General features: G+C 38.5%; 1 protein-coding gene across 3 annotated transcripts in view; it reads right to left on the minus strand.

Annotated features, from left to right (window-relative positions):
- The window catches only part of slc8a3 (solute carrier family 8 member 3), a 37,204-nt gene extending 24,429 nt beyond the window's left edge, over positions 1–12,775 (minus strand). For 2 of the 3 annotated variants that reach the window (XM_042737325.1, XM_042737324.1), the window contains exons 1-2: positions 11,789–12,775; positions 576–2,435 (exon numbers count right to left, since the gene is read on the minus strand). In XM_042737325.1, the coding sequence (XP_042593259.1) occupies positions 576–2,350 (1,775 nt within the window). In that variant the 5' untranslated portion in view covers positions 2,351–2,435; positions 11,789–12,775. The remainder of the gene's footprint in view (positions 1–575; positions 2,436–11,788) is intronic. The other variant, XM_042737326.1, reaches the window with a different exon arrangement.
- Between the last annotated feature and the right edge of the window lie 11,998 nt (positions 12,776–24,773).

Below are 24,773 nucleotides of genomic sequence, written 5' to 3' on the forward strand. Positions count from 1 at the left end.
ACAAAAGATTTACAAAGCAGACAGCATACAAACAGCAGCAACTTCTGGCACATGCGCCCTTATATTAGAGCCATTATAACACAGCATTACATGACCAAATCCATGAATCCATGAATCTCAAACATAAAACCACAACTCCTCAACTATGTGTACAAATTCTTACAGTGGCCCCAAAAACGTTTGGACACTTAAGAGATGTATGAATGAATTTTTTTCACAAACAAAGAACTTTAATCGGTTTTCATTAATAAAACAATAGATGCATTGTTCAAAATCAAGACCAAAGAGTATTTTGATTTAGAAGTATTTAGTATTAGGACATCATCACTTAATACATTCATTAACTTGACACCAGCTCCTGCAAAATGAATTGCAAATTGGCTAGTTAGCTTTAGCATCATTGGTTTGCAAGTGACACATGGTTTGACATTTTGCAAATACATCTAATGCAATGATATTCCAAAAAAATACTTTTTGAGGCCACTGTATACCTTTAAGCTTTCTAAATCCCACCCTCTTTACTCTCTGGCCTAGAAAAAAAGGAAATAAATGTGAATTAAATAAAGCATATTTACCAGGTCTCATCATTTTTGAACTCTAGCTCTCCATACGCATCCTCGAAGTCCTCTCCGCCGCCCTTAGCTAGTCCCTCCACCGTGCGGAATGGAATGATGACCGTCCCTCTCGCCCCTGACGTGCGCAGCACTTTCACTTCCATGATGCCTACACTTTCACTCACGTGCATGGACTCGCTTTCAAAAGTGAAGATGCCTGCGTGGTCGTCGTCAAGGATGGTAATAGTGGCAACAGCAGGGAATCCTATCAAGGCCTTTGGGTACGGCAGGCTACTTGGCGACAGCACCTCATCCTCAGTCTCCAGAACACGCACGTTACTGAGCCGCACAAAGAAATGCTCGTCCTCTTCAAAGATGTCATCATCGATGATGCCAACAGTGATCTCCTTCACAACCTCACCAGGTTTGAACACCACCGTGCCCTCAGTGAACTCGTAGTCCGCACCGGCGTTTGCAGAGCCATCTTCCGTTTTATAATCCACATAGATTGTCTTAGCGATGTCGCCGCCTTTACGAACTATTGTGAGGAGAACGGCGCCACAGTTCTCCAGACACTGGTAAATGGCAGGTTCGAACATAATGCGGGACACATACTCCTCGGGTTCTTCTACGTGAACTTCTTGTACGCTAGCACTGCGTTTGGCCTGCTCGGCCACATGCTTCTTCAGGATGTTCCCGGCACCGGTCATCATCCTCGTGGCCTGGATACGATAAAACGCTCTGCTCTTCTGTTGGTGTGACAGTGCATAGTAGTTGGCCATCTCCACCAGCTGGTCCAGCTCCTTCTCTGGGTGTTTCTGCTTCAGGTCCTTCAGGATACGGATCATATCTCTGCGAGATTCATCCACCTCTTTGCCCTCAATCAGGCCCATCAAATTACTAGCAGCTCCGCCATCAACAAAATGAGAATTCATCATCTTTCCATCCATTTCGATGCCTTTTGAACGGTCACCCTCCGTCTCAATGATGACGCCTCGATGGTGCTTGTCCGTGCGATATTTCTTGTGCATAAACTTGTAGAAGAGCAGGCGACGGTCTGCCACCCAAGCTAGAATGACACAGATGGGGAAGAACGCCAAGGTGAGAAGCCCTTCCCATACTTGGACTACGTTGGGCGAGAACACAGCCAGGATCATATAGAGCCAGATGTAGGCAAACATGCTCCATGCGGCTGTTACGAAAAACACACGCAGGTGTTTAACCTTCCGGACCTCACCTTCTGGGATAACCGACACACACAGGCCGATGATCACAAACATGTTGAAGGCAGCGCTGCCTACAATGGTGGCTGGGCCAAGCTCACCAGCGTGGAACTCGTGCCCGCAAATCTCGATGACAGAGAGAAGGATCTCAGGGGCGGAGGAGCCCAATGCCATGAGCGTGAGGTTGGACACAGTCTCGTTCCACACTCGGATTGTCGTTGTCGTCGTCTCACCATTCGGACGCTTGATGATGATTTCTTTTTCCTGGGAGGTGATGACTTCAATGGCGGCCATGAAGCGATCCGCAATAATCGACACCCCCAGGAACATGTAGATCATTGCCACAAAGTACACAATGACCCTGGCGATCTTGTCGCCCATGGAAGGGTCCTCGGGGTACCAAATGGGTAAGATGATGCCAGGCTGGCATCGACTCGCCTCCCCGACGCATGTGATGTTATTCGAGAGGGACGGGCTCGGTGTGACTCCCGCCTCTGCGTAGAGGAAGGCTGATGCCACAGAGACCACGCCCAACCAGAGGTAGGCAGAAGTCTTTGTCCTTGAGCGATCCATGCACCCTCTTTCACCTCAAGGGTCTGTGATCTCTAGCTGTCCTTCGGGAATCCAGCACTGGGCTATCTCTGGTTCCACACGCCACCTGTGAGAGAAGAAAAGCAGGGAGTGAATCAGAGAACAACAAACGGGTACGTAACCCATCAAAACACCTTCCTAATTGCCAAGGAAAGACATCTGACATCAGCGGTCAGGAGTATGAACAGTGCAAAAGTAATGTAAGCAAACCCATCTGAGAATTCAGCAAATAAAGCCATTATACTTTGTTAGATTTGCGAGCAGTGCGTGTGTGTGTGATATAATATGGTGAAATACTAAAAGTCCACACAGCAGAAAGCTAAAAGGCCTCACTCAGCAGGTGTGAATGTTGCCAGAATAAGCAATGTCCAAAATGACGCACTGGAAAACATCAACAACAGAGCAAGGGCAGCGTGTTGTAACGTTCTAACATGCTGCCTATTGAGGTTGCATTTTAAGGCTCCTGTTTCAAAAGGCTATTTAATTAAAATACTTTTTTGGGGGAAATTGGTTTGCCCTCAGTAAAAAATAAAAAAAAATAAACCCAAGATTGCTGATGAAGTGAAATAAACACTGAAAACCTGTTTAAATAAACTGAGCTTTATTGTAAGGAGTGGCACACAGAGTTGGTGTCTACTTCGAGCATCACAAACCAGATAAAGAGACCCAAAAATGGATATTCTCTTCATTATTTACTAAACTTGTGTGACTTTATTTCTTCTGTGAAACACAAAAGAAGATATTTTGAAGAACTTTTGAAAATCTTCTCATGCTCCACAGAAAAAGCAAGTCATACATGTTTAGAACGACAAAAGGGTGAGTAAATTATGACAGAATTTTCATTTTTGGGTAAAATATGTCTTTAACTTTAGAAGGTTATATGATGTTCTGGAAATGAAATGTATGCAGGTTTCACCCAGAGAGCTGGGAATAATTAACTAATATGGACACAGATTATTTCATTACATTTTTATCCCACTGCACCAGTGAAGATCAGAGTGTGTGTGTGGGAGTGTGTGGGAGCAGCTCTGGTGAATCCACATGGAGATGGAGGTGGTGTGTGTGCAGTTCATTTGCTCTTTCTCTAACATAGAAATGCACCCAGAGGAAATTTATTTTGCTCAAGGGGTTGCTCTTTGAAAGCTCAGAATGGATGTCTCATTTAAGTATCCACCATGTCTCATGTTTCTCTTCAAATTCCTTAGGAGAAATAAAAATGAGTCTCAAATCCACTACGTTGACAAGTTTTGGGTCTGTACATTTTTGAACAAGAATTTTTGAAGGAAATAAATACTTTTATTAAATAAGGACGTATTAAATTGATCAAAAGTTACAGGAGATACCTTTATAATGTTTTGAACTTTGTTGAACTGAAGATTTGGAACATTGTGTTTCATAATGAAAAGATACAAAAGAATTACACAGCATAACTGCTTTCAACGTTAATGATAAGAAATGTTTCTTAAACACAAAATCAGTATATTAGAATGATTTTTGAAGGATCATGTGACACTGAATGCTGAACTGAATGCTGAAAATACAGCTTTGCCATCACATTAATAAATTACATTTTTAAATATATTAATGAAAAACAGCTATTTTAAATTTTAATAGTATTCCACAGTACTGCCCTTTTACTGTATTCTTGATAATAAATGCAGCCTTGATAAGTATAAGAGACTTATTTCAAATACATTAAAAAAACTACATTTTTTTCAACAGTAGTATAAGTTTGATACGGTAAGGGTATGGAGCTATAACATGGATATGTAAGCGTAATGTATGTATATGCATATGTGAATAAATATACAGCATATTTCATTTAACTTGGTCTTGAGAGATTCTGATGAGAAATGTTTGAATTTGTACTGACTCTCTGACTTTTTAACTGTAGACTTCAGTATCTTGGCAAATAAAAGCACACTTTCTAGAGGAGACATGTCTGAGGTCTTAATTTGTGAAAAGCCTGCATTTAATCCTAATTATTTATTTTTACAAATTAGTAAGAAGAACCGCTAAGGAACCAGAATCATTAAATATTTTATGATTCCTGCAACTGCTTCCTAACATTCAAGAAGCAGTTTAACTACGTTGCATGATAAAACTCCTAAACATCATAAACTCAAAAGCTGTTGCGAGATAGATGCAGACACTCAGATGTGGACACAAGAGGTTCAGTCAGGCCAGACCTGATTATAGTGAGTAAAACAAACACTCTCACACTCACACATATGCAGTGGGCTGTAAGTAAACAGCACAGTGTAGAAACAGAAGGCCTAATGAGGAAAAACTGTTTTGTAAAGCAAAAGAGCCCAGCCTGAAGCCTTGAGCTGCCCCCTCCTCTCTGTCTACACTACCATATACAACAATAAATGAAGGAAGAAGAGAAAATAAAGAGGAAGCCTGTAGTCACATGACCACATGAAAGTTTACACATGAACGATTATCACTTGTCTCATGTTAAAGGATTAGTTAACTTCCAGAATTAACATTTCCTGATAATTTACTCATCCCCATGTCATCCGAGATGTTCATGTCTTTCTCTCTTCAGTCAAAAAGAAATTAAGGTTTCTGAGGAAAACATTCCAGGGTTTTTCTCCATTTAGTGGACTTCAATGGGAGCCAATGGGTTGAAGGTCCAAATTGCAGTTTCAATGCAGCTACAAAGGGCTCTACACGATCCCAGATGAGGACTAGAGTAGTTTTATCTAGCAAAACGATCTGTCATTTTTTAAGAAAAATACAAATGTATATACTTTTTAACCACAAATGCTCATCTTGCACTAGCTCTACCTCACGCATTACATACATAGTCAAATGCCCTTTATAAAAAAAGGTAAAACAATGATGTCAGGTGATTTAGAAGCTGGAAGAGAAAACGAGATGGAGTTTTTCGCCCTACTCTACCATTTTGATCTGAAGTACACAGATGAAGAACTAACTGCGTGTGACCTTTTCAACGTGATTATGCAATGCATGAAGTCACAGACACACATTTTATTTTATGAAAATGACTGATCATTTCACTAGATAAGAAACTTATTCCTTGGCTGGGATCATGTGGAGCCCTTTGCAGCTGCACTGAAACCGTAATTTTGACCTTCAACCTAGGGCTGCACAATTAATCGAATTTCTAATCGCGATTACAATTATGGATGCCACAATTACATAATCATTCAAAGCAGCAATTAATTGTCCAAAGTCCACTTATGTTATTCTGCACGCTTAAGATGCATTTTTTTCTTTCTACATGTTATCTTAAGGGTTTTTCCATTATTTTAATTTTAGTATAACATTATAAAACCATTCATATTTTTACTTTTTTATAATTTAAAGAAGAAACCAATCCGATGCATAGTTGACATTTGAGGCTTAATACTATAGAAAAGCACTAAAAGTTTTCAGACAATGGTATAAACATCATTCAATGTAAATTGTGATAATTGTAATTAATAATCGCAATTACAATTCATTTGATTTTTGTCATAATCGTGCAGCCCTACTTCAACCTGTTGGCTTCCAGTGAAGTCTACTATATGGGAGAAAAATCCTGGACTGTTTTCCTCAAAAACCTTAATTTCATGAATATCTTGGATGACATGAGGGTTAGGAAATTATCAGGAAATTTTTATTCTGGAAGTGAACCTTTAATACACATACAGTGCCTCCCAACAGTTGAAAATGCCCTATATTTTTAAGCAGATAAATCCTTATTTCTTGGCATAAATGCAATAATTCACCTTCCAATTATCACTGAAGACCAGCTATACTGATTTCCAGCAATACAATTTCTTTTCTAATATATAATAATATAACAAAAAATTCCTTTGGCACCTGTAATCTTCATTACTGAAGTGAACTTTCCTTTTTAGTGACAATTAAGGTTAGTACACAACAGACCAATTAAAACAAAGTTTAGAGATGTTTAATACATTTGATTTAATACAATATGCTTTCATAGTTTGTGTTGTACCTTATCAATGCAAATGATTAGATTGATGTGATTTAGACTCTGTGTGTATTTGTAACATACTTCTTGATAAATTAGAGAATGTGGGAAGAATTAGTCAGCAGATTGTGGATGATAACTGGTGTAACTCTGGTGTAACTACAAACACACTGCTACACACAATGACACAAAGACACTTGTAATCTCTCTTCATCTATTCGGCTTCGACTCTTCGACTTTTAGAACATGTCCCTCACAACAAGAAGAGTTGCTCCTCAGAGAGCTTAACTAAAAGTGTGTGTGTGTCTGAGGTGGTACTATGTAGCATTATATCCGAATAGCCGCTGAGTGTCTGAAGCTAAAGATCTGTCTTATCCCTGCACATCAAGTCAGCACCTGTTACCATAGCAACACACTGAAACGCGTGGGACAAGAATATTTTTATGAGTCTCTGAAATCATGCTCATAAAAATCAAACAAAGCTCGGTTGTGTGTGCGTTTGGGGCACGGCGCAGGTTTGTATCTGCTCATCAGAGAAACTGAATCCAATTCACTGGACCACAGTGACCAGACTGTTTATTTACTGCCAAACAACCAAACTATCACACAACATTACCGTCAAAGTACAGCGAGCGCCACATGCAGTTGAAGTCACATGGATGTAGAGTTACTACTGTTTCACTACGACTGCTAGATTCATATACATGCAAAAACACATAAGTATTCCCACAGAATTTGTATATTTTGCTGCTTAACAATCATGTTTAAATTTTGTGGGAATATAGTAAAAATACATTTGACAAAAACTACATCTAAGCCTCACAGATTGACCTTGACTGAACAATCTTTAATTTCATTACAGATATTTTATATATTTATATAAAACACACACACACACACACACACACACACACACACACACAATAAGGTTCCAATATTTGGGGTCAGTAAGTTTTTTTTTTTTTTTTTAAAAAGAAATCAGTACTTTTATTTAGCAAGGATGCATTAAAATGATCCAAAATGACAGTAAATACTTTTATAGTTTAATTTGTTTCCACAAATGATTTAAGCAACACTGTTGTCAACACTGATAATAATAATATTGTTAATAATACTAATAATAATGTTTCTTGAGCAGAAGATCAGCATATTAGAATGATTTCTGAAGGATCATGTGACACTAAAGACTGGTGCTATAAAGAATGATGCTGAAAATTCAGCTTTGCTTCACAGGAATAAATTACATTTTAAAATATCTTATCTGAACAGAATTTAAATTGCAATAACATTTCAAAATATTACTTTACTTTCCATCAAATAAATGCAGCTTTGTTGAGCATAAACATTTTTACATGCTTAACATCTTCAGTAGTCTGAACACTCTTTACAGCCCTTCCTCTGGGTCATTTTTGTTTGTTTTCTTCTCACAAAACACTGAACCTGCAGTCAGTCTGGCCATTATATGAAAATTAAACATCCTGAAAGACAGAAATGCAACAAAAATGTCCTCTGTGAGCAGCTCTGCACTCATCTGTGGCTTTTCAAGACACATTTGGTATAGTATGGCTGCGATGACGGCAGATTTTCAAAACACACAAAGGTAAAACTTAAAAATCACAATTTGCTCCGATGTTTTACATACACTGAAAAAATGGCATGGAAACAATTTCCACTTAGAAAATGTTAGCGAATTTAACAGAAATTACAAAGAAATGGCAAATAACACATTGTTTTAAACATGAAATTTTGAAGTTAATGGAAACATGCTCAACAATAATTTACTAAACATAATAGTTAATGTTAATTAAACATAACCAAACAGCACTAATTTAACAAAATAATGAGGAAAATAAACTGATTATCCCCAGGTCATGTTACTGTATTGTGAATTAGGAGTGTGTAGCTGCTCAGAGGACTGGAAGGAAAGAGCTCTAAACACCCACACAAATGCACTCATATGTGTAAGAGTGTAATCCCAATTTGAACCTCCAAAAGCACTGTGTAATAAAACCACAATTTGATTCTCCAAGTCTCGAGATGCAGGTCTCCTGTGTGTGTTTGTGAGTGTGTGTGTGTGTGTGTGTGTGTGTGTGCGTGCGTGCGTGCGTGCGTGCGTGCGTGTGTGTGTGTGTGTGTTTTTTTTTTGTTTGTGTATTTTTTGATGTAATCTTGGAGGTTTGAGAACATGATTAAGATCTTGTAAAAGATCTTATACATTATTCCAAATAGGTAGAGTGCTGACAGAGACGACAACACACACGCACACACCGTCTCTTTCACTCTCTCAGCATCAGAGTCAATGCCAGCATGAAAAAGTACAAAAAAAAAAAAAAAAAAAAACAGCAGAAGAGATGACACGCACACTTTCACACAGCATTGCTTGGAAAGCCCACACAGAGATAGGTCGTACAGCAAGTAGCTTTTTCATGCTTACAATTACACATTTCTACTTTCATCCTCCTCCTGCTCTTGGTCTGTTCTTCTCACTCTTTTTCTGTCAAAACCAAATTCATTGGTCTGAAATAATCTGATTATTGAAATTTAAAGACCATCTGCATACTATTTCTGTTGGTGGACTGGAGAAAAATTTTATGACTGACTTTCTTCTGTGAAAGAAGAAAAAGACATTCTGAAGAAAACTGTAGTCCAAACAACATAAGACCAGTGTAATTTTTTTATTATTTATATATAATTATATAATATGTTGAATTAGCTTTTATTTTTCAGTTTCTTATCTTAAAGGGATTCACCCAAAAATGAAAATTATGTCATTAATTACTTACCCTCATATCGTTCCAAACCCATAAGACCTTCATTCATCTTCGGAACACAAATTAAGATATTTTTGATGAAATCCAAGAGCTTTCTTACCCTGCATAAACAGCAACATAACCGAATTGTTCTCAGGCCCAGAACCGTAGTAAGGACATCGGTAAAACAGTCTGTGTGACATTAGAGGTTCATAATTTAGAAATTTATTTGATTTGAGATTTTTTTCAATTTATTTTTAAACAATAACAACAATTCATGGGACCCAACTGACTTTTTGTCAATGCATGGTTTAATTTTTTATTTTTTTTAATTAAAAATGTTGTCTTTTGAGTTCCACAGAAAAAACTAAATCATACAGGTTTGTAACAACAAGAGGATGAGCAAATGATGCCAGAATTTTAATTTATGGGTAAACAATCACCTTATCTACTTTTAATTGCGAGTAGCTTATGGCTACTTCTCCATCACTGGTTCAATGAAATGAAACTCAATGAAATCAACAGGTTAAACTATGAGCCGTTGGCAATGTCTTGATCCAATCACACAGATGGTGGGTTTGAATCTCATTCATACCAAGATCAGGTCAGACCTCTCAAGAAACATGACTGGCAGCGTTTCAGGATGGTGAGCCAATCGTGGGTAACCTCCTTTCCACCGCCTCAGCTGTTCCCATGGCAATGAGATGCCTGTGGGCTGCAGGCTAATACGATCATGTGGATCTCAGCATGCGTTAAAGTACCTCGTTGGCACCTGTAATCAATGAGCAAACAGCAAATAGCTGCCTCGATGCTTTTCGAAGCACAAACAATCTCTATGACTGGGACTTACTAGCAAATAGGCAATGGACTTGTGGGGGAAAAAAGTATGTTTGGGAACTTCTATCTTCACTCCTCCGCTCTCTGCATATATCACACCTCAGCCTGCATCGCAGAACCCTCAGCAAATCCGTTCATACGCAACTGTTGACAACTGCCGCTGAGAGGCATCTTAGTGTTCTCACTTCAGACAATGAATAGACTACAAATATTCACACAAAAGGCCTATGAACAACTCAGGCTAATTAACATACTAATGAGGCCTTTAAGCTAACGAATTTTGTGTGCTCATTAGAGAAAAAATTGGAGGCAGTCAGTCATGTCTGCGAGTGTGTATACAAATTTAGCTATTTTTGTCATACACACTCACACCCACAAACAGCACTGTAAAGCCAAAAAGCACACAAATTGCACAACAGCAAGTTTGCCATCGGCAGCATATCTGTTTCCCAAAGTTCTGGCTCTCACAGGTCTGGTGAGGAAAGAAGAAGTACTACACGTCTCTCAGGGTAACAGGAGACAGAGCGAACTAGAGACACCCACAAATACAAGCCTCCCACCACCCTATTTTAAGAAATCCCCAGTTGGGGCGACACCTGATAGAGATATAAACAGTGTTGGAGAGTGTGGCAGGTGGCAGCTGTCCTGAATTAATCACATATCTCAGCAAATTCTCTTTACCTGTTCGGACCCCCAATGAGGTTCCATGAGGAACTCACATCTGATGACAACTCTACAATCCCATATGCACATATTACAAATCCCCACTGCCTCAAGTGTGAGTTTAACATCATATTTGACAGAAATAGCATGAGGGACCTAAAAAGCGTCACTTCTCCTCATAAATGTTCCACAGAGGTAGAAGCAGTAAGACATTTAACAATGCTGGCTCTGAATTGCAGTTCTAAAAAATACTTTTGAACACCAAAAAAAGAAATTGCGAATTATTCACAATTACTTCAAACAGCAGTCAAAAGATGGATAAATGTTTTTTTTTGAATTATTAGAAATTGCTTATAAGAGTAGTTAGGTGGTGAATCGAAGTAGATTAGCCGCGCTGTACGTTTTGGATTCACTAAGAGGAATCGAAGTAGATTAGCCGCGCTGTACGTTTTGGATTCTGCATCCCCTCGTTGAAGTCACTACCTGATTGCCTAATCCCAACCCCACCCCTAATCCTAACCCCTCCCCCACACCTACTCCTAAACCTACCAATACCCCGGGCTGTAATCTGGCAGGGTGCAAATTTCGGCACTAACCGGCTCATAAGAGTAAATCGTTCAGGAATCGGTCTATATTGGCCGCACAGCATGTTGATGATTCACTCAAAAAGAACCGGCTCAGAGGAGTCATTTGTTCGGGAATCGAACTATACTGATCACTAGATTCGGTAGCGGTCCGAATAGTTGTGCAGGAAACGCTGTCAAGAGTATTTTAGTACAGTGATCTGTCCGCAATAGCGGATGAACATTCGTTTAAAAAACGAAACCGGTTCTCGGTTCACAGCCCAAATGAGCCCCACGAGTCTCTAAATCACTATTAACTAAATCCACATATTTTATCATGAAAATAAAATAATCGAGATCATTATGGTGCTTTCTGTAATCACTACGATGACGAATTCAGCACTGCCAATGATTATTTTACGTTTGAGTGGCATTATGGTGGAAATTATCCTGTGACGCAAATTTGGAGACATTCTTTCTCCACAGCAATTCCACATCGCGCTGCTCACATGCACTCCGAACCGCGTCTGCCGTTCACCGAAGCAAATTCGCAACATTCCAACTACCCCTAAATAAAGCCGGTGGCGCCTCGAACTGCACTAATTATCGCTGACTAACCAATAGCTACGCGAAAACGCATTGAACGGAAGGTACGTACCTGTGATTTGAGCAAATGAGGAATGCTTTCCTCCTAAATGATTTTCGGCAACGCCAAATATTCCAGCCGGGTCGGTTTCCTCTCCGTTAAGCGTGCAGCTGGCTGCTCCTCGGTGGCAGAAATACCCCAGGGCCGCTTTCGCCCTCCTCACTCGTGCGCACACGCACACACGGACCGACTCCGGTGCCTGCCCAGTTCCGGCAGATCGATGGAACCGGCGAAGTGATGCCTCTTTCCCTCGCGCGGCTCTGATGGATGCGCCGGTCACTGGGGCTGTCAGCGCGCGCTCAGATCGAAGCGCCGTTGAAAAATGGAACCTTGGAATCCATGTGATCGGTTCTTCCGCGAGCCCCGAGCAACAGCGGCGAACGAATGCTCGCGCCCCCTCCTCCCTCTCTCTCTCTCTCTCTCTCAGCCTGTCTCACGTTATAGCGCAGGAAACAAGTTGGTGTCCTAACAACCGAGCGGGCCTCGTATCATTTCATGACCAAGCATCCCGAGTCAGCACCGGTGCAACCGCTGCATCTACGACCGTCCATCCGTCAGCATCTGTGCGTTTCATCTGCAGGCATCAGTAACCTGCTTGCTTAATTATGGCTTCATTTGAGCAGGCAGTTGAGAAACTGCGCGACTTGTCCTGCTAGTTTTTCAGTGCATCACGAGAGAGAAAATTTTCAGATTGCAAATAGAGAATTAAAGTCACCTCTCTACAACCCCCCTCCAGATTTCGCCTTGGAAACACACCCTCCGCCGAACACACGCGGACACACACGTCTACGTCATCACATCAGCTGGGACCGAGAAGATGCACCATAATTCATGTGCATGTAATATCACATCTACCCGCGTGCCTTGAAACAACGTTTAAAATACCACGCAAGACCATGTGTGGAATAACTGCGTGGAGCAAGAGGTCAAAAATATCTCATTTGGTCTATAGAGGAGGACTCAGTCTTTAATGCTGCATGCTGCCTTTAGCTTACATCTGTGCACCTAAAATTATACTCCATAAAATTTGTAATTTTATGATTTTAGATCATGTGTGATCTAATTTAATATCACATTCTACTTGTAGGCTGATACATCAGCCAGCCTGAATAATCAAACATTATTGGGCCATTTTGACATTGTCTGTGCCAGATTGGATGAATAACGGAACTGGGCATCCTTGAATAGAGTTTGATCCAAAATCATTTATATTCAGCAATTTTGTGCACATCTTATTTGTCCTCATTAAAGAGACAGTTCGAACAAAAATGATAATTCTGTCTTCATTACTCACCCTTTATGTCTTTTCAAACCTGTATGATTTTACATGTGTTCAAACAACATTTCATCTTTTGAATTCCTTATAAAGAACGTCATATAGATTTGGAACGATATTGGGATGAGTAAATTATGACAAAATTTAAAATTTTGGGTTACCTATCCTTTTAAATTGCATTTCTATAGCTTTCGTTTAGCCTGCCCTGATTATCAGTGTCAACCATTAAACTACCCTTGTAATATTTTGAACTATTTTTCTGTGTATGTTATTCAAAAGAAAAAAATGTTTCCATAATATTTAATCAAAATGTAAAAACATTTTTTTTTTCAGCCAACATAACCAAACCCTAATATTTTTCTCCCAAACCACCTGTCACAGAGAGAAAAATCAAATCTTGCCTGACCTTTTTTCTCATTGACTATTCTATTTTATCCTACCTTGAAATGCCTCACATTATGTAACTATTTGTTGCTGTGACTAGTGCAGTGCCAAGGTCAACTGAAATACATATACTGATAAAAAGTATACACTGAAAGTTGCACTGTATGTTGCTTTGAATAAAAGCATCTGCTGTTAGCACACACGTAACAAAATGGGTTGCAAACACACAATAAAACTCCTTACACAACTTACTATGAGTGTGTAACATTTACAGACATAAGTAAAAGTAACAGACGTTTTTGAATTTAAGCTCAATTCTGTTGACATACAGGGCTGTACAGGGTTAACAAATGATCTCAGATCAGCTGTTTACAAGTGAAAATCTATGAGGCCTTTTACTGACAATCAGATCCAAAACATATCAGTCACCTAATCTGTGTTCCTGCAGATATCATTAATGCTGATATTATCAGTCCAACTTCCATCAAAGGAAAGTGTGTGTGTGTGTGTGTGTGTGTGTGTGTGTGTGTGTGTAAGAGAGAGAAAGAATGTGCCCAGGGTAATCAGCCCACTGTATCGGCCTCTTCTAATTATGGCTGCCCTTCACATGACCAAATCATTTATCACACATATAACAAAGCTAAAACAAATTACCACAGATGCACACACAAACACGTAATGACCTGTTAACACACACACCAGCTGTTCTGTTGAGGAGGATTGTGGATATTTAGAGTGAAGGACAAATCAGCTGAGGAATGAATCAATGAATGAATCAATCGTTGCCGAGCTGATAGTCAAACATCTCTCTGGTGTTTGGTAATAAAACCTTGGCATTTTTTCCCATGCGTTCCCAGTTGCTTCCAAATCTCTGGATCTTTGATGCTCAATTGGCTGCCTAATGTGAGTCTTATAATAATTTAAATGAATGCAAGCACTACACAGACACAAACATTAACCAAATAACAAATCAGAGATTTGAACAAACCACTAATCTTAAATATTTAGCAATGGCACGTAACTTGGTTTCTAAAGCCTCATTCCCACTGACACCAGTTAAATCAGTGCTGCCGGATGCTAGTGGCCATATTCAACCAATTCAGATCACGGGGTTGCGCAACACTTCCTTTCAATTCATGAGTGTAAATTTGGTCACACCCACAGGAAGTAGAACTGGAATTTGAATTGGAACAGCGGAAAAAGAATTTGCAATTTAATGAGTTACAATTCAAAGACATATAACATAGGTCAGGCACACAGGTAAGGCATTCTTTGTCACTTTAGAAACAAAATAAATTTCAAAATAAAATCTTGAAAAATGTATCACAGTTACAACAAAATTATTATGCAGTACAAGTTATCAATATGGATAATATTAAGCTATGTTTCTTGAGCATCAAATCAGTATATGATTATGATTTCTGAAGGATCATGTGACACTGAAGACTGGAGTAGATGGCTGCTGAAATTAATTTAAATTAGAATATTAAATATTAGTATATTAAATCAGTTATTTTACATTGTAATAATATTTCACTATATTACTGTTTTGATTAAATAAATGCGGCCTTGATGAGTATAAGATACTTTTGTTATACAGTGTCCTTGTTGTTACAGTGTAATAATACATTTAAATACAAACCCGATTCCAAAAAAGTTGGGACACTGTACAAATTGTGAGTAAAAAAGGAATGGAATAATTTACAAATCTCATAAACTTATATTTTATTCACAATAGAATATAGATAACATATCAAATGTTGAAAGTGAGACATTTTGAAATGTCATGCCAAATATTGGCTCATTTTGGATTTCATGAGAGCAACACATTCCAAAAAAAGTTGGGACAGGTAGCAATAAGAGGCCGGAAAAGTTAAATGTACATATAAGGAACAGCTGGAGGACCAATTTGCAACTTATTAGGTCAATTGGCAACATGATTGGTATAAAAAGAGCCTCTCAGAGTGGCAGTGTCTATCAGAAGTCAAGATGGGCAGAGGATCACCAATTCCCCCAATGCTGCGGCGAAAAATAGCGGAGCAATATCAGAAAGGTGTTTCTCAAAGAAAAATTGCAAAGAGTATGAAGTTATCATCATCTACAGTGCATAATATCATCCAAAGATTCAGAGAATCTGGAACAATCTCTGTGCGTAAGGGTCAAGGCCACAAAAAACCATACTGGATGCCCGTGATCTTCGGGCCCTTAGACGGCACTGCATCACATACAGGAATGCTACTGTAATGGAAATCACAACATGGGCTCAGGAGTACTTCCAGAAAACATTGTCGTTGAACACAATCCACCGTGCCATTCGCCGTTGCCAGCTAAAACTCTATAGGTCAAAAAAGAAGCAATTTAAAATGGACTGTGGCAAAGTGGAAAACTGTTCTGTGGTCAGACGAATCAAAATTTGAAGTTCTTTTTGGAAAACTGGGACGCCATGTCATCTGGACTAAAGAGGACAAGGACAACCCAAGTTGTTATCAGCGCTCAGTTCAGAAGCCTGCATCTCTGATGGTATGGGGTTGCATGAGTGCGTGTGGCATGGGCAGCTTACACATCTGGAAAGGCACCATCAATGCTACAGGGCATATCCAAGTTCTAGAACAACATATGCTCCCATCCAGACGTCATCTCTTTCAGGAAAGACCTCGCATTTTCCAACATGACAATGTCAGACCACATACTGCATCAATTACAACTTCATGGCTGCGTAGAAGAAGGATCCGGGTACTGAAATGGCCAGACTGCAGTCCAGATCTTTCACCCATAGAAAACATTTGGCGAATCATAAAGAGGAAGATGCGACAAAGAAGACCTAAGACAGTTGAGCGACTAGAAGCCTGTATTAGACAAGAATGGGACAACATTCCTATTCCTAACCTTGAGCAACTTGTCTCCTCAGTCCCCAGACGTTGCAGACTGTTATAAAAAGAAGAGGGGATGCCACACAGTGGTAAACATGGCCTTGTCCCAACTTTTTTGAGATGTGTTGATGCCATGAAATTTAAAATCAACTTATTTTTTTTCCCTTGAAATGATACATTTTCTCAGTTTAAACATTTGATATGTCATCTATGTTGTATTCTGAATAAAATATTGAAATTTTAAACTTCCACATCATTGCATTCTGTTTGTATTCACAATTTGTACAGTGTCCCAACTTTTTTGGAATAAGGTTTGTATGACATATCATGAAAATCGGACTTTTCCAGGTTTTAAGTGCTATAATCTGATTAACCCAGTAACTTTGTTTTGGTAAGCCTTTTTCTGCAAGCATCTGAGAAAACGTGTGCGTCTGATTTCACTCCCCAAGTGACATGGCAAAGGGATCTCATTATAATATTACCGCCCCTTAATCTGTAAATTTCATTTCGCAAGCGACAATGGTGTACCAGTTCTAATGCCATGGTGAAAGTTTAAGCAAAACATGCTAACTATTCTGCCTTTGGCTGCACAGACGAGCACAGAACACTGTTTAGAGTCCCAGCCTCAAAAGAGACAACCGAGTAGTGGATTTATTGATTTATTTACTGTATATTGCTGCTGCCACACAGATCTAAAATAAACATGCGATTTATTCCCCAGCTGTTTACCTTCCCAGACATAACTGACTGCTTTTGTAACTCATGTGTGTTTTTAACATAAACTTGTGTGTGAATGAGAACTTAGTTTAGTACTCACATGCTGTGACAGCCGCTTTCTGTGCGTGTGCTTCAGATGTGTGCACTCAGAAAACCATGTATCTATCAGGCCTTTTTAGACATTTTTCAAACTCTTCAAACAAGTCTTTGTCAAGTCAACATTCAAAGTCCTTGCTTTTCATGGTAAAATGACAGTTATCCCTTCTGTCATTTTTACCAGAGCTTAAAGTGTGTGTGTATCCTCACTGTCTCCTCTGACTCCTCAAAACACTCTAGCACTGTGGTGGCGAGTTTTGCACAAGCAAACACTACTCACATTTTCATCAACGGGCAGACACTGTGCCCACAGCAGTCACGAAGAGGCTGATGCAGCGAGAGCCAGAGAACAGAAGATTTAGACCTCAGCTGTCTGCCTCCTCCTGCGGTGAGACAGGCGTGTGGCAGGCAAAAGGTCCGTCAGCTGACTCAGCACGTCTGTCCACCCTCAGTCGTCTTACCTACCGGGGATAACACCTATAGTAGCCAGCTCTAATGCACATTGATGGGAAATTAACACACAGACACAGTAAATGAAGGGACATTCATCTCTTCTGTCATCTTTAACAGAGGTCAAACTGTGTGTGTATCCTCACCCTCTCCTCTGACTCCTCAAAACCACAGCTGCTCCAAAGCCAAAGCTGTCTAGAACATCCCACACACGCACACACACCGAGGTTTCCATGTTTTATGGGGACATTCTGTAGACATAATTATTTTTATACTGCACAAACTGTATTTCTATCCCTTCACCTTAACCCCCTCACAGAATAGTGTAACTTCTAAATTTTCAAAAAACGTCATTCAATACAATTGTAATTTACAAGTTGTTTTCCTTATGGGGACCAAAAATTGTCCCCACATGTTTTACTGGTATTACTGTCCTTGTGGGAACATCTGGTCTCCATAACGTAGGGAATACCAGGTACACACACACAGACTACACACGCACACACACACATACACACTACAGGCATGCAACAAGGCTTAAAGCTTCTAGCTAAATAAGTTCAGTGTTTAAGAAGTATAAATACATTTGCACTGAGGAATGAAAATAGTTAACATGAAACATTTTTCACATCCCATAACTTTCATAATGTGCTGTCATCATTTAAGAAAACTGATACTAATCTAAAATACATTTTATGACACCAAAATGAACTAAAATAAAAATCAAAATGACCGAAAATTTATTTGTTTTTGAAACATAGTAAAACTTGAAACCTAGACAAACCACCTGCATTAATTGTAATGCAATTACATTAGAATGTAAGAAATTAACAAACTTTAAACCTTTTTTGCCTGTTTGCACATTACCTTTAGCAGGTCTAACATATTTAAAATAAAAACAAATCGAGGCTAGAAAATTCTGGGGGGTATCTGAAAAAGAATAATGTGAGAACAAATGAAAACTAAATTCAAATTGAAAAGACAAATTTGAAATAAAATAGAAATAAAAACATTACCATTCAAAAGATTTTATAAACAAATTAATACTTTTAATGAGTAAGAATTCATTCAATTGCTGTTCTTTTGAACTTTATATTCACCAAAGAATTCTGGTGAAAAATGGTTTCCACATAATTTTAAGCTATAGAATTCAATTGTTTTCAACGCTGACAATAAGAAATGTTGTAACAGGAAATCAGCCTACTTACTGTATGAAGGATCATGTGACACTGAAGACTGGAGTAATGAATGCTAAAAATTCAGGTTTGCCATCACTGTAATAACGTTTGAAAATCATGAAAATAGAGCAATCTTATTTAAAATTATAATATGTGTATTTGTGACGTACATCACCTCAATATTGTGTAGTGATGCCACAGAGTAAAGGGATGGAGTAAGTCTGTGTTCTGTGCGTAGATGCCCAGATGGCTTGTTTAGTGCCAGTATATTTGTGTGTGCAAACATGATTGGCAGAGCTGAAATGTGTGTGTGCGTGCTGAAGTATGAATGAATCTGAGGTTGTGTGTCTACGAGATAATGCATTCGTGTGTGTGCTGTGCCGTAGTTCTGCCAGAGGGTGTGTATGTGTGTGTATTTTCTGCCTGAACAGTCCTTCTGCTGCAGAGCATCAGGATATTTATAGAACACAGAATTATGACAAAGAAAAACAATAAGCTATGCATATACAGCATCACATGGGTGAAAAGGATTATCAGTCAGTAATGGTGCTGTGCGAGTAAATTTTTGCTGGATATAATGGTTTATGTGTGTGTGATACTGATGTTATCCGCTTCAGCGAAGAGGTGTGTGTGTCACGCTAATTATATAGTACGAGCTCTAAAAGATAATTACAATACTAAGAGTTCATGTGGGTGTTTGTTCTAGGAGGGGAAAAAGGGGTTTTCCTCTAAATGTTGCCAGTTTCACAGCAAGGCCCCTTGTGTAACCTTCACACGCACACACACCTTTCTATCCTCTCTGCCATGTGATTTGCTAGCTCAGGAAGTATGCAGTAAATATTGAATTTGATTTCTTCTTTTCTTAGTGCTGCGATTAATAATTGATGCCGTTTTCTTGCAGTTTATGATGAAAAATTGAAGCACACGTGTGAAGGAGTCTCAAGCCACAGTCTAAGAACATGACTGCACACTTACAAATACGAAACGCTTAAATACACACACACACACACACACACACGTGACATACAGTACAGGCCTATTTACTGTATGTATGCAAGTACATATGCCACATATAGACATGTTTGCTTGCAGAAGGCAGTTTATTATACTGTGCTTATGAGACAGCACAATAGATATTCTTCAAACATTGTCTTTAGAGTTTGTTCTAAACCACAAATCCAATTAAACTTCTGAACCAACCACCTAATATACTGACAACAACCTTCAAACTTGTTTTTAATTTCTACACATTTTCTATCAAATTAAATCAATGTGAGATTTTTAAAAATTTAAATCTTACATTTTAAACTACAGATAGCAGAAATAACTGCCATTACTCCAGTCTTCAGTGTCTCATGATCTTTCAGAAAGCATTTCAATATGCTGACTTACTACTCAAGAAACATTTCTTATTATTTTTAATGTTGTGATTATTTGGTTATCAGTTTTTATTAATATCACAAATTTTTTTTTATTTTTTATGTTGAAAACATTCAAAAGGACAGCATTTATTTGAAATAGAACTCTTTTGTAACCATTTAAGTCTTTACTGACACTTTTGATCAATCTAATCCATCCTTGCTGAAAAAAGTAGTAATGTCTTACTGATTAAAATCTTACTCACCCTAAACATACATACAGGTTCAAATAATGCATAAACCTAGTTTATATTAATGTTAATTCAGTACATTTTATTATAATCTATTAGAACAGGAACCTTAGGCCCTATTAGAGAAGAAGAGAGCACTTATGTCTCCTCTGTGATGAGGCTTTGCAGGTGAGATCTGATGGATTTGAGCCAAACATACCGAGTCATATTTACAGTTGACAAGTCGAGTCTGACAGCATCTTCAACAAGTCTTCTTTGTGCATTGCAATAGCTGCTGTATTGGCTTCCTGTGGGAATTGATTCATTTGTGCCACCATCATCTAAGTCACAAAGCTCCCACTGACCTTTAACTTCTGGATTGGCCCAATTTTGAAAGACACAGAAAGGAGGAGATACTTTCCCTGTCTGCTCTGGGTCTCTGACACTCATTTGGCTTCCTAAAATCTTATATTAATTTGCATTTTAATTCAAACATAAAGTCACTGTCAACAACCAACAAAGAGGTATAAAACGGAGTTTAAAATGCAAAAGATACCATTCACAAAGAACATGTTTATCCTCGAAAAACGCGAGATGCGGGCAGTTGAACGAGGAAAAAACACGGTTTTTAAACGTTAAACTTCTTTAAACTTGAGCGCCACGGTTTTTGAACGCCGCGTCATACGCACGCTGCAAACGACGTGAACGCAATGTCAGAGATGTCCGTCTACTCGTGTTTACACAGAAAAACAGTGGGAAAAGTAGCTCAGTGAAATGGCAAAACGCTTTCTGTGGCGTTTACTGTTCTAGCCAAATCACATTTGCAACCACAAAACAATATGTTAAAACCACTCTGAACACCTTAAGGTTAGGAAAATTTTTCCCTCAGAATTAATTAATTGAGAAGTTACACTGTACATGTGTCTATGTGTGAAGCCTGACAATGCCAAATTTCTAGAACACTGTTAATGTTTTAGTTTGCTAAACTAATATTAGAAGCATGCACACACACACACACACACACACACACACACACACATTTGTTTTTGTGAAAAGTGGGGACATCCCATTGGCATAATGGTTTTTTATACTTACAAACTGTATATACTGTCGCCCTACACCAACCCTACACCTAACCCTAACCCTTAGGATTCTGCATTTTGTGCATTTTTACTTTCTATAATTCTGTATGGTTTGAAAAGTTTTGAAAAATGGGGACATGGGTTATGTCCTCATAAGTCACCCTCTCCTTGTAATACCTTTGTCATACTCATGTCATTATACAAAGTTGTGTCCTGATATGTCACAAAAACATGCGCACACACACACACACACACACACACACACACACAAACCCACGAGGCAACATCATACATTTAAATATTTGCAGGCCCATTTTGTTCCTCTGCAGCAGAGAAAGTGGAATGAATTAGACTGAAATGTTCATTTCTGCAATGATGAATAAAAAATAAAGATGTTTACTAACATCAATACGGCTCTAGCTCTGTGGTGGAGGTCTGACTGTAGTTCAAGAGGTCTAATTTAAATGCAAGTGTCACCCTTAGTGGAGAGTCAGATAAATTGCTCAGTGTTTCAGGGAAGAAGTGGGTTCCTCACACTGCAGTAAAGGAGGCTTGTCCACATAAATCTGTTAGTGGGTTGTTAATCTAATGGTTAAGGATCTGGGCGGAAGAGGTTACGGGTTCAAGTCACCACTACTTGTCAAGCTGAGGTGACTGAGTTGTTGAGATCACAGTTCAGTTCTGTCATGTCTGGGTTTTTGAGCAAGGCATTTTAATCTTTGTTAACATTTAGCATTTATATTATATATTTAAGTTATTTATTTATTATTATTATTTTATATAATTAATAGTTTTATTTATGCATTAACTTGATCAAAAGTGTCAGTAAAGAGACATGATTTCTAATAAATGTTGCTCTTTTGAACTTTTTATCCATCAAAAACCTTGAAGAATTACGACAATTTCATACAAGTTCTTAACACTGATAGTAATAAGAAATCCCGTCCATGAGAATATATATATATATATATATATATATATATATATATATATATGAATATATATATATATATATATATATATATATATGTATGACACTGGACCACAAAACCAGTCTTAAGTCGCTCGGGTATATTTTTAGCAATAGCCAAAAAAACATTGTATGGGTCAAAATTATCATTTTTTTCTTTTATGCCAAAAATCATTAAAATATTCAGTAAAGATCATGTACCTTGAAGATATTTTTTACATTTCCTACCGCAAATATATCAAAACTTAATTTTTGATTAGCATGATTAAGAACTTCATTTGGACAAATTTAAATATGATTTTTTTGCACCCTCAGATTCCAGATTTTCAAACATTTGTATCCCGGTCAAATATTATCCTATCCTAACAAACCATACATCAATGGAAAGCTTATTTATGCAGCTTTCATGGAAATTGATCCTTATGACTGGGTTTGGGGTCCAGGGTCACACATATATATGGAAGTTAACCACATCTTCAATTACTTAATTCAAAGCCCAAATCATGGCAAATAATGGGTTACTGTGAAAAATATGGAAAAATGTCTCATTTTATTACATAAATGAATATACACATTTATGATATGCTTATAACAAATTAATTATAAACTGATAATGAATGAAACACTTTTTGCCAGCATCAAATGTCTTATAAAAGCACTTCTCTGGTACAGCAACACTTGTCATGACAAATTAATTAGTCTGTTTTTGTGCTCCTCACCTGACCAGCCAAAACATCTCAAAAGTTTACTGAAACATACTAGAGCCTTTCCCTGTCAACACTGTTTTGACTCGAACTGGACACATGAGTGGCTTTAATGCCCCCTGAGGATATCTGGACTCCTGAAGTCAGTTTTGTTGACGTGTTCCCTTTGGCCCTTGAGGATCATTCCCACTTGTGCAATTAAAGTGACGGAGCACATGATATGACAGTGCTGGAATTTCCAGCAGGAGAGTGATGAGGGGGAAGAGGAAAAGTCAGCAGGGGCTTGTTAAAATGTGCCTCCGAACAAAGCTTCACATCACACAGATGAGTCAGTGCTGGCGTTAACATTAGCCTGAGAGCGGCAGCCTGTGCACAGATCCTGTTTGGAAATACACATGCACTCCAGGTCAGAATCAAGACCGTGTGCTTCTCCACAGCTGGACGCAAGATAAACCAAAGTTTAGACCTTTTAAAATCGAACAACCATTGGTGTAGCATTGATCAAAGCAGCGGGAGGTGATGTTCTACCCAGATATTAGCGCTTGCTCTGTAGCATCTCACTGATGCGTTTATGGATGATGATGTGCAGGTTGCAGAGTATGTACATAACTCTGAGCAACATTAAACCACAATCACAAAGTGAGCACAGACACAGTCAACCGACAAGTTTCGGGGTTAAAGGTAGGATTATCACAATAAATGATAATATATATCTCAAACTCGGCTCAACACTAAGAATGGCTGGCTGGCCTGGGACCAGTGAGAGAGATTTTTTGGGCTGGCCGAGAGAACAGCAGTTGACAGTAACTCGTCTTTTTGGGCTAGTTCTGCAATACCACCAAAAATCTTGCATTCATTGATCTTGTACATGCACTTGTATGCCTTGCAAATAATTTTTCCAAACCCCTCCTTTGCATGACGCTAATCTTCGGTGATTGGTCCGATTGGTCTCAATGTCATTTCATCTTGCCTGTAATGGCTGATAAAGCAGTGTTTGTGAGTGGAGTGCTGGTTTGTGTACAACCGTTACCGGGGAAACCGCAATTTTTATTGCTCCAAAAGCGAAGAATATATTTGCATTTTCATTCAGACCAACCCAAAAAGACCATCAAGTGGGCGGGCAATTTGCTACTGTTCCATGTTGAGGTCAACATAAAACGGCTTGGGATTCGTTTTAAAAACGTCTCGTTTTAATGATTCAGAGTCGACCATTTCTTTTGAGAGACAATAAATTTATACACATGCACTTCCAGATTTGAAATTATTTTTAGGATGTTTTCATTCACTTACAGCTGTGTTACACACTGCATGAAAGGTGATTGTCAAAAACCCATAATAGGGGCACTTTAAGTATAAAAACACATTGCTAAAAATAGCATTGATTATTCTAAAATGGGGGGTCCTTTTTGTTGAACCCTGTAAAATATCTCTTAATTTCTAAAGCTACAACAGATATGAATATTAGCATAAATTAGCATATTTATATTAGCATAAATACTGTTAAAATTGAATCATATGCATATGAGTCATATCTGTACCACTTGTAGCACCAAACTGAACTGTAAAAATTAGCAAGTTTGCAACCCGTTTTTCTCACAAGTTAATGTGACAAGAAACTGGAAAAAACAAGAGATAAATGTGCTTTGGCTGAGACATGGATATTCATTAATACAAATACATAG

Source organism: Cyprinus carpio, chromosome B13, assembly GCF_018340385.1.
Source record: "Cyprinus carpio isolate SPL01 chromosome B13, ASM1834038v1, whole genome shotgun sequence".
NCBI lineage: Eukaryota > Metazoa > Chordata > Actinopteri > Cypriniformes > Cyprinidae > Cyprinus > Cyprinus carpio.